This window comes from Macrosteles quadrilineatus, unplaced genomic scaffold (assembly GCF_028750875.1).
Source record: "Macrosteles quadrilineatus isolate MER2022 unplaced genomic scaffold, UCM_ALF_1.0 Scaffold_1__1_contigs__length_201487025, whole genome shotgun sequence".
Taxonomy (NCBI): Eukaryota; Metazoa; Arthropoda; class Insecta; order Hemiptera; family Cicadellidae; genus Macrosteles; species Macrosteles quadrilineatus.
Window position 1 is genome coordinate 106,005,154 of NW_026542594.1, and position 13,898 is coordinate 106,019,051.

Here is a 13,898-nt window from a genome sequence, read left to right on the forward strand (position 1 = left end):
TAGCTGCGGTAGTTATCACGATTACACCTCCTGTCTATGTTTCGTTGTCGTTGCGTCGGAGGCATTTAAAAGAGAAAAAAACAACAAATAAACAAACTATAGCTACTAACAATGAGAAATGCACAAATTTAAATTACAATCTTACTAACACGATCCGTCATAGTGACACAAAACAACGATAAATACACAAATTTAAGATACAACCATACTAACACGATCCTTATTGGGGGTTATGTTTACACAAACTCAAATAGTAAATAATTGTACACAATGCGTTTCATTGAATTGAAAAATAAATAACAGCAATTAAATTATACAGCTGATCAAAATGTAAACAATTATGTTCTTCATAAGGATAACATGGGAACTTTCAAAGCCACTGGGGCAGAGCCCAAGGGACTTTTTCAAAAATGTAAGGCCAGTTTGCAAATCTACGCAACACGCTCTTTCCAATGAGACGTCAATGGATAAAATCGGTTAAGAAATGGCGGAGAAGTTCAACCGACAAAGTTTCATGTAGCGTATTAATTATATAGATAAGGAAGATAATTACTTTGTTTAGCACTTGCATTATCTCAGTAATAATAACTCGTGGAATGATAGGCCTACTTAATAATTTGCATTTTTAAGCACATGTTAATGACAAACAAATAAGTTTCCAAAACACGAACAAAAAAAGAAAAATATGAGTTTCAAGTAATGTAAACTGTTTTTGGTTATACACGGGCTATTTTTTCTCAATCTCTAATTGTTCAGTAGACACACTTGGCATGCACAGAAAGTAACAAGTAAACTCCTGCAATACAGAGTCAAATGGGCCACACTATTTTCATTATAAACAATCTTTGTTTCAGCTCACTATGTTTGAATAAATTATATTCACTATTTTTTTGTACTGACATGGGCCCATCAGCTATCATGGTACAGAGCCTGTTCATATCCTGCACGAACATGTCGAGGCGAGGGTAGGCATACGGCAGAGCTTCCCCATTGTCCAAGGCAGTCTTATCTTTGTATACCTGCACAATACATTACATTACAAATGTAAACCTTGTTTAGTTTTTCACTATCTGTCAATATTTGATCAATAACAAAATAATAAACAGCAAATTATGTGAGTTCTGTCACATTTATTTCAGTAGGTAATATTATTGTGTCTTTTTAATGACACCATGCATTCCAAAAGTACAATGGTGTGATAAATACCATCAACTCTTGTGATGTTACCTAGCCTCTGTGCTACTCCCATCATTATCAACCGTGGCATTTTAACAGTATTTTGGTGTTCTCATTAAATCCCCAAGTCCGCTACAAACATTACACCACTGGTATTGAGTGTATCAAGAATCAGAATTGGCTAATCTTTAATCTGATCATATTTATTGAACAGTTTTCATTCATCTTACATTAATTTTTGAGGGCATCAATATGACCAATTCGCCTCAGTCACCTTGCTGTGTTATGTTAGTTTCATTATCAATGCTCTTGTACATTTGTATTAAATTAAAGAAGTTAAAAATTAGTGATAAAATTGATACTACATACATGTGATAATAGTAGTTTACGCAACGATTGCGTTAAGTGAGTCTTTACGACACGAGTAGAAAATTTAAGGCACGAGCCTTGGCGAGTGCCTTAAAAACTTCTACGAGTGTCGTAAAGACTATGAACGCGAGTTGCGTACACTACTTTACCTACGACCGTTTTTTAATTACTATCAATCTGGATTTAATTACTAACAATCACTACTGATAACTTTTTAGAGAGGTTATGTTTTCGTGTATTGTCATTGCCACTGAAAGTGATGCAACGACTTGTTGTATAATCAGCTGATTTCCTGTAATTACGTGTTTGTTAAACTTCGTTAAATATTACATTGCTAGCAGCATTCTTACCATAAATAATATTGTATCAGGTACAATTCGGCAAATATTTAATTTATTTTTGGACTTCCACCAACTTAATTAAGAATACGCGAGTATCAACATGAACAAGTCGGATCAACAATTAAATTTGTCAACTGATCAGCTGATCAGCTGATTAGTTGACGTTCGAAGCATTACAATTTTAATTCTTTTCTCTCAATACTTGAACCTCATTGGTCCGTTACCTGTGTGGATATGAGAAAACTATGCGGATATGAAATGAAACTATGCGGATATGAAAGTAAACAGCTGTAAAGTGAAACTTTTCAATTCTAAGAACTGGACTGAAATGGCTACTTTAAAAAACGGTCGTAGGTAAAGTAAATTTTACTCAAAACAACCGTAATCCATTGTGAAGTCACACTTGAAAATCAAAACAGCCACCAGGTAAAATATCTATTTATTTATACTTTCCACTCCAACCTTTTGGTTTGATACTGACATCCGGTCCATACCCTGGTATCTTACCTGGTAGACGCCTCTTAGAGGTTGTATGATGTATCCCTTGGTCGCAGGAATCTCACACTCCCAAGGGCTTGTAGTGCTGGGGGGAGCATGCACAGGGTGGTCTGCAAGTTTATACCAAAACAACTATTAGAATCTACACAAAATACTTCACTCTTTGATATAATAGGTAGGGCCCATTTGTCATATATTTTGGAAGAAATATGTACCTATTTATAAAATATTAAAACGTAAAAAACTATATTTTATGGATGGGTCAATATTCACAAAGCCAATAGTTCAAACACAGGTTACACAAAGAAAAATAATCCTTACTTTATATTAACGTTATAATTTTTATTTAATTTTATAATTTATAATAATAGTGAATTTTGATTTTTAACATGGGTCCATAAAGTTTCAAGCAGGAAATTATCTAAAGAATCTAGAGCTGCAACATAGAAATTATTTGGCCTAATGTAAATTTTATATGCTTATTAATAGTCCAATCATATAAGGAATTTCCTTTTTCCTCAGTGGGTTTTTATGTATTTTTCCCCCACTAAATCCGATTTTAAACTTTCCCACACCGCTAGAGGTGAGCTAACTTCAGAAATCGCAAAAAAAATACTGCACTTGTTTGATTTTTTTGCTTATAACTCACAAACAGAGTATTTAGGGCCGTCGCGCACTATCCCGACCACGACCACGACTTAACGCCCGACCAGTCGTTGTCGTTCACCATGCGACCAGAGCACAACCCGACCAAGGGAAGAATGTTATATCATAGATGAAGTAGTATAAATATATGGTGATTATTTATTCTATGGTTAAGCCTATGTCCCACGGAGCGTTGCGCGGCACGCACAGCGCGAGGAGTGCCACGCCTCGCGTCGTGGGACAGGGTAGGCGCGTGGTGCTACGCGCAAGAGTGGCGCGGAGCGGGGTTGCGCGTCTGTTCCCGTGAGTTGTCGGTAAACATCAAAGGCGCGGGTTGGAGCGTGGACGCCCTGGGCCAGTATGAGACGTTTTTCCACTGGGTGAACAGGTGTCACGTTGAACTTGCATTTATTCAGCAATTGTTGGTGCGAAACTTTTGTTGTATGCATCCATCCACCAACGCCTCTCTTTTTTCTTTGAAATCAATTTTAACTTAAAATATTCGCCACTCAACAATAGATAACAAGCTGCGGCGCACGCTAATTCACCGTCACTTTCCGAATCACTCATCATTCAATCACACAGATCTTTACAAATACAGTGTAGCACGGAGGTCTCTATGAGGTTTTAACACTATCCACTACGGCCACTAGACGGCGTGTGTCGCGGTGCGACACGCGCCGTGGGACAGGTCTTGCGCGGACCTAAACACGCACAGACGCTCCAGCCCGCGCATTTTCACCGTCGCGTGGAGCGCCGCGCAACGCGTCGTGGGACATAGGCTTTATACAAACTTCAATATGGATGTTGAAGAAGTAGTTGCTGTTGTGCATTTGTATTGTAGGTACGTAAAGCGGAAGAAGAAACAATACTGGGAACATCCAATGTTAACTGTCAGGTATACAAAAGGGCAGTTCGCAACATTTTATGAAGAGCTACACGTCAATATGAAGACAGGTTTTTTTTTTAATTACACAAGAATGTCTGTTAAAAGCTTTGATGACTTACATAGAAAAGTTGCTGGTGAAATCAGGGGACAAAACACTTCATTGAGACAGAGTATAGGAAGTGAAGAAAAACTGTGTATATGAGTGGTGTACTGGTCGGGTCAGAGGCAAGTCGTGGGTAGTGAGCGTCATCTCATTACATTGTGTGCTATTTTTGGCTGCAACGACCAGCGGGTCGGGCCCGACCAAACTGGAAAACTTTGGTCGTGCGACCAGGGTCCGACCAGTCGACCAGTGCCGCTGTTCCATTTATTCCTATTGTAAAACTGGTCGTATCCGACCAGTCGGAGTCGTGGTCGTGGTCGGGATAGTGTGCGCCGGCCCTTAGAATAGGAAATTTAGTGTACATTAATTTAGTATATAACGGTTAATACAAAAAGATACTCCGTTCGTGAGTTGTAAGAACAAAAGTAAAAAAATACGGTATTTTTTGGGGGATTTCCTGAGTTAGGTCACTTCTAGCGAGTTGGTAAAGTTTAAAATCAGATTCAGCACCTAAAAATACATAAAAAACCGCTGAGCCAAAAACTTCAGGAATTTTTTCCTGAAAACATAATCTTTTTTTATATGCTTGGACTATTGAACCAGAAAACAATACAAACTTTTTTTTTAGTTTTTTTGTTAATTGAAATTATGTTTTAGATATTTAGGGTATTATGAAAAAATGTTATGGTGCAGGATTATTAAAAAAAAGGAAAAAAATTGAGCTCTCAATGAAGATTGGAAATATAATTCATAGTTTATAAATTACATATAAATTAATACATTAATGATTATGCAATGTATTTGTGAATAGCATTTTTTAACTATTCTATCACAAATTGTTGCAACAAAAAATTGTGAAAAACTCATATGGTTAGGATAACATACATAAAACTTTCAATTCAACAGCATAAAACAAACATTATCATTACTTGTTCAAAAATTAGTAGTAGCATAATCTTTAAAACATTCTGGAGGACTCGTTGTTATTCAAAACAGACTGGCACAGTTTCAAAAACATTATGTCAAAGTACTTTCAGACCACAAAAGTTATACATTTATAATTGACCATAGTAATGGGGTCTTTAGTGTCTTCAATAATTTATTTAGGATAGTGTTCTAAGGGTTTTTCATTGTTTTATTCACTTCACAGAGCATTACTTGCTAAAACTTTATTCTTATACTTGAATAATGGATTTATGATTTAAATTATGATTTTTACAACAAAGTATAAAACTGCAAAATTTTAGGTTAACAGTTCATCAGATTTTTGCAAGTTTGATATTACAGTACAACCCCGCTAATGTTTCACCTACGGGAATGGAACCACGGTCGGAACAGTGAAAAGTATAGATTATCAGAGGAAAATTTTTTCCAAGACCGCAGAATTTGTCTAGTATTTTGCGACGACTGCGGAGGACAATTATAATGTTCCTGTGACCATGAGACGTGCACTATTTTGCTACGGCCGTAGGAGATAATGTTTCTGTGATCGCGGGAGATGATGATGATGTTTCTGTTACTGCAGGAGATACTCAGGAATTTGAGGCAATGGCAGATAACAACGATAATGTTTCTGTGATCGCGGGAGATGATGATGTTTTCGTGACCGCAGGAGTTGTCCTAGATTTGGTTGCAGGGGATGACCATTACATTTCTGTAATCTCGGAAGACGATGATGTTTCTGTGACCGCAGGGGATAAACAAGAGTTTTGCCTGAGTTGAGGGAGCAGTGATGATCCACATGGCCACTGGATATGGTCATGTTACTACCTCAATAACATTATCTTCGACAGGCGATGAGACATTTGGATTAGCGGGGTTCTACTGTATTCACATCTGAATTGCTACCCTGCCTAAGGTTAACAGTTTCATCCTTATCAGACTGTAACCTAATTCTACATATAATTAGAAAAATTAATTTTAAGAAATCATTTAAACTTTAAATAGTATTGCAGTTGGTAATATAATGAGTTAAATTGTACGACAGATGTTATCTAAAACTACTTATGATTTTGCTAATTTTGCTAAATAACTTATGTATGATAGTATAACTAAATAAAACTTCATATAGAGTGCTGAAATTGGCATAAAAGGCTGTGAGTAAAAAGCATAAATTATTTAGTAATAGGAATTCAGGAAAAGGAGTTAATATTTAAATTCTATGACCTAAAAATATATTTGAAATATTACTTTAGAGTTTTGTAGCTTGTAAAATTTTAGCAACCCCTCCCCCAATATTATGCAGAGTAACTTTACCTGACCTTTGAGGGAGGGGGTGAAAACAATAAAATTGCACTTCTTTAGAGCTATTGTATAACAATTTTACATTTTCACACCATTGATCATAAAATATAAATTTTACCACTTATTTTCACATGACGCTTAGTATCAATCTGTGTCTGAGGTTGGCATGATTAAATATTAACACAATCTAAATTTTTTTTCCAAATTTAAATGCTAATTAAGAAAAAAAATCAGGGTCACCTATCAAACTTCAGTTTAAAGACGGGGTTTCAGTTACATTTACACATAGTTAGTAGGGTCAAGAGGCTGTCAGACCTTATAGGACACCACAGAAAAGTCAACAGCCATAATGCAACTGTTTCAAGTTGGGTGATGTAGCCACAGCACACTAAGCACCGTGGAGCCTTATCACCAACATAATATTAATATTCCATTTGACGGTTTCCTTAATTTCCTTAGACCCTTCTGTACTTGTATTCCTTTTTTTCTGGCTGAAATTCAATAACTTCTGAATATTTTCTGGACAAGCGTCTAGCAAAGTTAAGGTGATTGCAGAAGACTATCGTGCTGAGAAAAATCATGCTGTAAAGTTTGCACGATCAAAAATTCACATGTCGCCGTGATTTGAGGTGATGACCATGATGTCGCCACCATGATCGCGAATGAATCTGCAATCGGTATCAATATGAAAGACTAAGTATTGTGATTCAACAATCCCTTGATACTATAATAGGTATCAAAGGTTTTGAGGAACAGGATATGAATAACTTTTAAGTTAAATCACAAAACTCATGGCTCAATAATAGTTTTGTGGTTTTCACAGTTGAGTGGGTACCCTGATAAATGTGCTTATTCTATTTATTGTTATTGAGATCAATATTTATTCACCTCCACCAACACCCCACAGCAAAATTACGAAAGCCTGGGGCAAAGTTGTTATTCCAAAGCAATATGCTTATTATGACACTCTTTGGGTCAGAGGATATTTTGTGTCACATTTCATCCTAATTGGCCCAGTAGTTTTGCGCAATGGAATGACAAACATAACCAATTTTCATGATAACAAAGGAAAAATAATTGAAGAGCCAAAATATAATCCCAAAGAAGAAACAACATAGGAATAAATATTAGTATATACATTGTGTAAATTAAGTATCAAAACAAAAATGTATTTTTTAAATAGAAATATTCTGTTTTGGGCATAGATTGGTAACAAAGGTTCCGTAATTTTGAACACCAAAAAAATATTTTAACGGGGGTTTAGGTATTTAGGGGGCTAACATGGTAGGGGGTAGGGGGCGACTATTTTGTTCAAATAGCGTTATTGATTGACCCCTCATTTTGAAGGGTTCAAAAGAAACACAATGACGCAAACCCGAGGTGAATATTGGAATAAAATGGCGAGTATTCCAAAAAAGTGCTTTTTCACATAAACCAAATTTTGGAATACCCGCCATTTTGGCTAGGGGTGAGATATCCTTCTCGGTTTTACATCATTGTGTTTCTTTAGACAAACCCTTCAAAATGAGGGGTCACTCAACAGGGCTATTTGAAAAAATAAGTCACCCCCTACCCCTTACCCTGTTAGTGGGGTTAAACAATTTTTTTATGTAAAACATTTCGGAACCTTTGTTAACAATCAATGCAACAAACAGAATATTTCTAACTATTTCGGTTTAAAAAATACAGGTTTGTTTCGATACTTATTTACACACTGTATAAGTCTATATTATATTATGACAAAGAAGAAATCAGCGAGTGATAAAAAGATCGGGAATTCTAGGTGCAATCTACTTCAACATCTACTCTTGCCTGGAACTGTTAGCCGAATAATGCCAGCTACAAAAACCAACAAATATATTCCAAAAACTGTAAAACAGTAACAGGTTGTTATTTTTACTAGGAAAGTGCCAGTTATGTTTGAAAGGTGTGAAATTTTAAAATTTTACTGTTGCTTCTTTTGCTGACATGCTTGTCCATGTTGTTTTCATGAATGAACATTATTTCGTTTTCTCAACTGTACTGTACATGTACTGTACTGTATATCAATACCCCCGCCACAGCAAACCTGCAGACTAAGCGAATTTCTATCCAGCTGGCTGGATTTCTATTGTAAAAATTCCCCTAATATTGTCATATTTTTTTCTAATTTAAATAATATTAATTTTAATGAGTACTTATGTTTTCTGCTACATGAAAGGTATTGTGGAGTGTTTTTTTTTATTTATTTAAACGTTAATAGTATGAAATAAACAAAATTGCCAAATTTGATTAAAATATATCCATAAACAAGGAAAGTACAACAGTTTATTTATTTTCAATATAAATAACATGGGAATTTAAAATTAAAATTTTTTAAAATTATTTCCATAGCATACAACCTCGCTTCAATATACAAAAGTATTTCGTTTTTAAGGTCTACAAAATTATTTGGAAAAAATTGTGAAATTTTATGTTTTTAGAGTAAAAAATGGGAAAAAACAATTTTTACCCCATTACCATAGTAACCCCTGTTACCATAGTCCGATCATGCTGGTTCGCAAACATGTAGTTTTACACGTTTGAACCAAATTTCATCAAAATAGGATAATAATTTTTGCTCAAGTTATCGTGCTAACGGACACACATATATAAATAAATAAATAAAAATATATATATATATATATATATAAACTTTATTATTTTCTTTGATCTGTACTCAATCATATGTTCTCAAAATTCAACTATTTGTAAACAGTTCATATTTATTTGTTTTGTTCATCTTTACATTTTTCATTAATTTCTCTTTGCTTGAAAACGTTTGTATTAAACAAAAATTTGCAATGTTTCATGTTTCATTCATCATAAACTCTATCAAGATCACCTCAAGAATATATATATATATACATATATACATAAATAAATCTATATACATATATATTTAAATTTGAGCGGAGGGTGTTTTTGGCCTCTGGGGACCTCAAAACGAAAAGGTAAATCGGTCAGTAATTAGGTCTTACCATGAGACCTACTTCAATGGTCTCAAAAGCTTATTCCCATTCTGTAAAATAACCTGTGATAAAAATGTATACTATATGATTTACATACAGAAGATATTTTAACACTCTTGAAGATTTCATTAAGCGTGCAAGCTTGGTGTTTGGCCTTGTTTGTTTTCCCTACATTACATACAGTAGGCTATAAGCAAATTTTTAATTAGGCTATGTTATTTAGAAAAAAGTAAAAAAGAGCTGAAGCTGAGAACTGAGTTGTTACGTTAATAAATAAGGTTATAATAACTTAATATGAAAATTTTAACTTGATAAGAGTAATTAAATCAAATCAAAATGCCTTTATTCTTGAGCGCTTCTCAATACAATATTGGTTTACAGAATAACTCACATCAGGTCACTAAAACTAAATATTTACAAGTCATATCAATAAACAAATTATGTACAAGAATAAACATGCAACAAAAAATTACATGCCTGCTTTACAATGCATTTTAACCTTTTTTTGAAAGCTAAGGCCAAAGGCTTTTAAACTGGTAGGTGATGTCGTTGTAAATGGTTGGGCCAAAATATGAGAAACCCCTCCTCCCTTTTTCCAAATTAACTTGTGGAGGAGGAAAGTGGAGGAGGGTGTCCTGCCTAGTGCCCCGTCGAGCAATTGCTCCACGTGTCACAAGTTTCTCCATCAGGTATTTTGGTTCTCTGTGAGATAATACTCGATGGATGAGACAACAAGTTTGCACTCTGCATACAGCATCGGCTGGCAACAGACCAGGAAAGAGGATATGTGTTCCCGCTTATGAAGTCCGTAGACAAAACAAACTGCGGTGCTTTGCAGCCTATTAAGTCGGTTCATATCCTCCCGGGAAATACTGTTGCCGCATGCAGGAACGCATCACTGACAATACCAGAGACTGAACCAACTTCAATTTTGCAGTCTCTGGAAGAATCAAACGGAATCTGTACAGTCCTCGCAGCCTTCCCAAAACAATTTGAGAAACGTAAGTGATGTGGTTGGAGAAGGTAAGACCACCGTCAAGAACCACGCCCAAAGTCCTGAGAGTGTCACAAACTTTTCATTGTAAAGTTGAATATGCACGTCACCGTCACAGATTTTTTGAATTACGATGGGTGGTGATCCAATGTGGATCACTGCATTTTTCAACATTCAACTTAAGGCTGTGCTTCCTTGACCATTCACTTATTCTCTCGAGATCCATGTTTGCATCCTCCAGGGCGCTGTTGAATGAGCCGACTGGGTAGGAAAAATGCAACTAAAACATTACAGGCAAGGTTGGCCGTGTAGAGCGTAAACAAGCGTAGCTGCGGGACTCCCCTATGCTTTTTAAGGGGAGGCTGGTTACCTGGGATCTTTTTCCCAAGTACGACCTTAGCCAGCTAATTTCCACATCCCCAAATCCAAAGTATCTCAATTTGCTGAGTAGCAAACCATGGCTGATGCGAGTCAAAGGCCTGCGAATAATCAAGCATGATCAAAGAGCTACACCGGCCGCTGTCTCTCGCCAAACAGGTTTATCAATCCAGTGTTGGTACTATGATTTTTTCTAAACCCACATTGAAATTTAGGCAATAAATCTTCTTCATCAATGAAATTGGTGATTTGTTGAACAATTATCTTTTTGAATACTTTTGACAGAGCTGGCAGGACTGAAATTGGCCTAAGTTTATTCAAATTAGAAGGATTCTCCTTCTTAGGCAATGTATGGACGATACTTTGTTTCCAGGTTCTAGGGAAAATTCCTGTAGCTAAAGATGTCTTTATTAATGTGTTAGGGCCCCAATAGCAAATGGACTAATGGTTTTTAACATTAAAATACTTATTTTAACTATTCCCACAGCTCTGGAAGTTATCTCATTCATAGCGGATTTTACTTCATATTCTGACACAGCTTTAAATTTTTATACATTTTTATTGTCATTATGGGACGTCTTTCTGTACGTATTCATTATATCTTTGTCTACATTATAAAATGATCCCATTTTTACAAACTATTCATTCATATGCACTGACATTAAAATCTTTAAGAATCGTATTATTGCTCTCTTTACCCGAAATATAATTTTGTTTAAGGCATTTCCAGAACTCTTTGGAGTCTATACAGTCAGACAATTATTTATCTATATAAAAGCTTTTTTAGCATGCCATATAGCACCAATCAATTGATTTCTAATTTTCTTATACTCCGTCCAATCATATTCATGTCTTGTACTCAAATACTTTTTATTCAACTTATTTTTTTAAATGTTTTAATTATATTACTTTCTCATTTCTCCATGCTGCTTTTTTCCTAGTCATTCTCTTTGTAACAAGGGGTGCTTGAGTATCATAAATTCTCCTCACATTTGATGTTATGAAAAAGTTCATATCATTAACACCAGTCATTTCAGAAACTTGTCAATACCTCACTTTCTTAAACACTTTTTGCACTGAAAGTGACTTTTAAGATCAATTGATGATAAACGGCTTGCATGCGCACATGTGTCTTCCAGCTACGAGACCAAATGCATACCCATTGCTATGTTTGTGAACTATTATTGTTCTGAAAACCTTTGCATCCTGGTTACCAAATTCTATGAAATTTTGTTTAAATCGTAGAAACAAGGATGAAATTGTAAGTTTGTTTCCTTTAGAGCTAACCATTGGAGACTATAGAGACTTAAATAGATTATGTCAAATTGACTTAAGTCATAAATTAAAAAAAAAAAAAAAAAAAAAAACCTTTACACAACAATTAAAATATGGTTTGTAATTTGTAGGCAATTTTCTAGAGTGACCCATGTATTACCTTGCCACGTGTCTCGAAGTAGCAAGTTTCTAATGTCACTGTCAGACAGAGTGTCACTATCAATGTGATAACCAGGAGAAGGACCAGGAGAGGAGGTGGTAGGGTCTGGAAACAATCAATTGTTTGAAATAAGGATACCAACTAAACTTGCACAAACCAAAATGCAGATTCTGGTTTTATAAATGTACAACCATTATGCATTACATTGCTGAATAGTAGATTTTTTTGTTGAATATTTTCCTTGCAGCTATTTATTTATTGTTTGAAATTAGTATTATAAGTAAATATAAACTCTACATAGTTCTTACAAGTTAACTTAAAAACACTATTTTTGAAAACTTAATTAAATGTTGTAGTAATTTTTGGTTTTTCTACTGCATTTATCAAAACATTAATTTCAAAATTTTAAATATCTGAAGTGTAAATGCTCTATTTAAGCAGCATATTAATATTTGAAAATAACTTTCATAACAGTGTGCTTTTCATTAGGAGGAGGGAAGGTTTCAACCTATGTCTGAGTTGATTAAATGTTGATGTATTTCTTGACAAAACACACATACTACATCATTGTATCATTTTCACTTGCTACATTTTCAACAGTTGATGTTAGTTGCCTGTTCTGTGATAGAAAGAACAGGTCCGAGTCCGACTGGTCACACCATGAACGTAGGGCTGGTTGCAACTGACATCACATACTAAGTAACTTACATACCATTCCTATCAGAAGCCTCTGTGATAGGACAACCAACAACCTCGGTTGCTGGTAAAGAGACTGGAGCAAAAATATCATTTATGTCAAGTGGCAGGATGTCTGTTAGTCTGGACAAAACTACAAAACCGTCTATCTATAATAATGATTGTAAATGTAGATTCATCTGAGTCTAATGAATGAAATACTGCCCTTACAGTGCTAACTATAACTAACTACTCTACACTTTTTTATAATGAGAATTACTTTAAAATTATAACAGAACTATAACTAAGAAGCAGTAAGTAAACAAAATGCTAATTATTAGGAGATGGGTATATTTTCTTTTGTTTTAATTTAGTTATCATAGTCAATAAAAAAATCAAAACTCTACAATAACTTTAAATCTATAAAAATGCAACATTAACTAGACCTGATAAAGCTTCTTGTCTGTTATTAAACTTAAACATTTTAAGTTATAGTGTATTATAGTTTAACAACAGTTTCTTTGGTGAACTTTCAGTATCTGTTGGCATTAGCTTACCAGAAAGTCGACATTTGTTTGTTAATTTCATCAAGTTTAATAAATAATTATTAGTAATATTTATACCAAGGAAAGTTATCCAGCAAAATTCAAATTTAAAAGTGTGTTTATACTAAATTATACAACTTTTTTGAGCATGCAATGACTAGTAGTTGTATGTAATATATTCTCACGTTATATGTATTTGACATTATTAAGATTCGATCTTATATAATTCGATAACTACTGTATTTGATTACTGAAATTTATTAACTGAGCCAATTATGCCTGAAATTAAAAGCCCGGGACCTAGATTCTTATACAAGTTATTGCATGGTTCCACGTGACATCATTATATTCTTACTTCATATATTAAATAAATTACTTAATTTAAACGTTGTTTCCAAAATTGTATCATTATTAATATTTGATTACTTGGATCTAGTAAGATAATTCTAAATTGAATTAAGTAAAAATTAAAATTGAAGCGTTTGGACAAAAAATCAAAAATTGTGAAATTCTAAGAATGTTCAGCATAAAAGTCATCTTGGTTAAAAAGTTAGAAGTCATTCATTTACAAATTTATGAACCATTAGAAACTTAGTTTTAAACTCAATACCATTGT

The 13,898-nt window shown here is 34.4% G+C and overlaps 1 protein-coding gene across 4 annotated transcripts in view; it reads right to left on the reverse strand.

The window, feature by feature from the left end:
* Positions 1-13,898, reverse strand: part of LOC128982069 (AMP deaminase 2) — a 158,197-nt gene that overhangs the window by 60,137 nt on the left and 84,162 nt on the right. For 3 of the 4 annotated variants that reach the window (XM_054401140.1, XM_054401202.1, XM_054401302.1), the window contains exons 5-7: positions 12,063-12,167; positions 2,394-2,494; positions 901-1,019 (exon numbers count right to left, since the gene is read on the reverse strand). In XM_054401140.1, coding sequence (XP_054257115.1) covers positions 901-1,019; positions 2,394-2,494; positions 12,063-12,167 — 325 coding nt within the window. The remainder of the gene's footprint in view (positions 1-900; positions 1,020-2,393; positions 2,495-12,062; positions 12,168-13,898) is intronic. The other variant, XM_054401257.1, reaches the window with a different exon arrangement.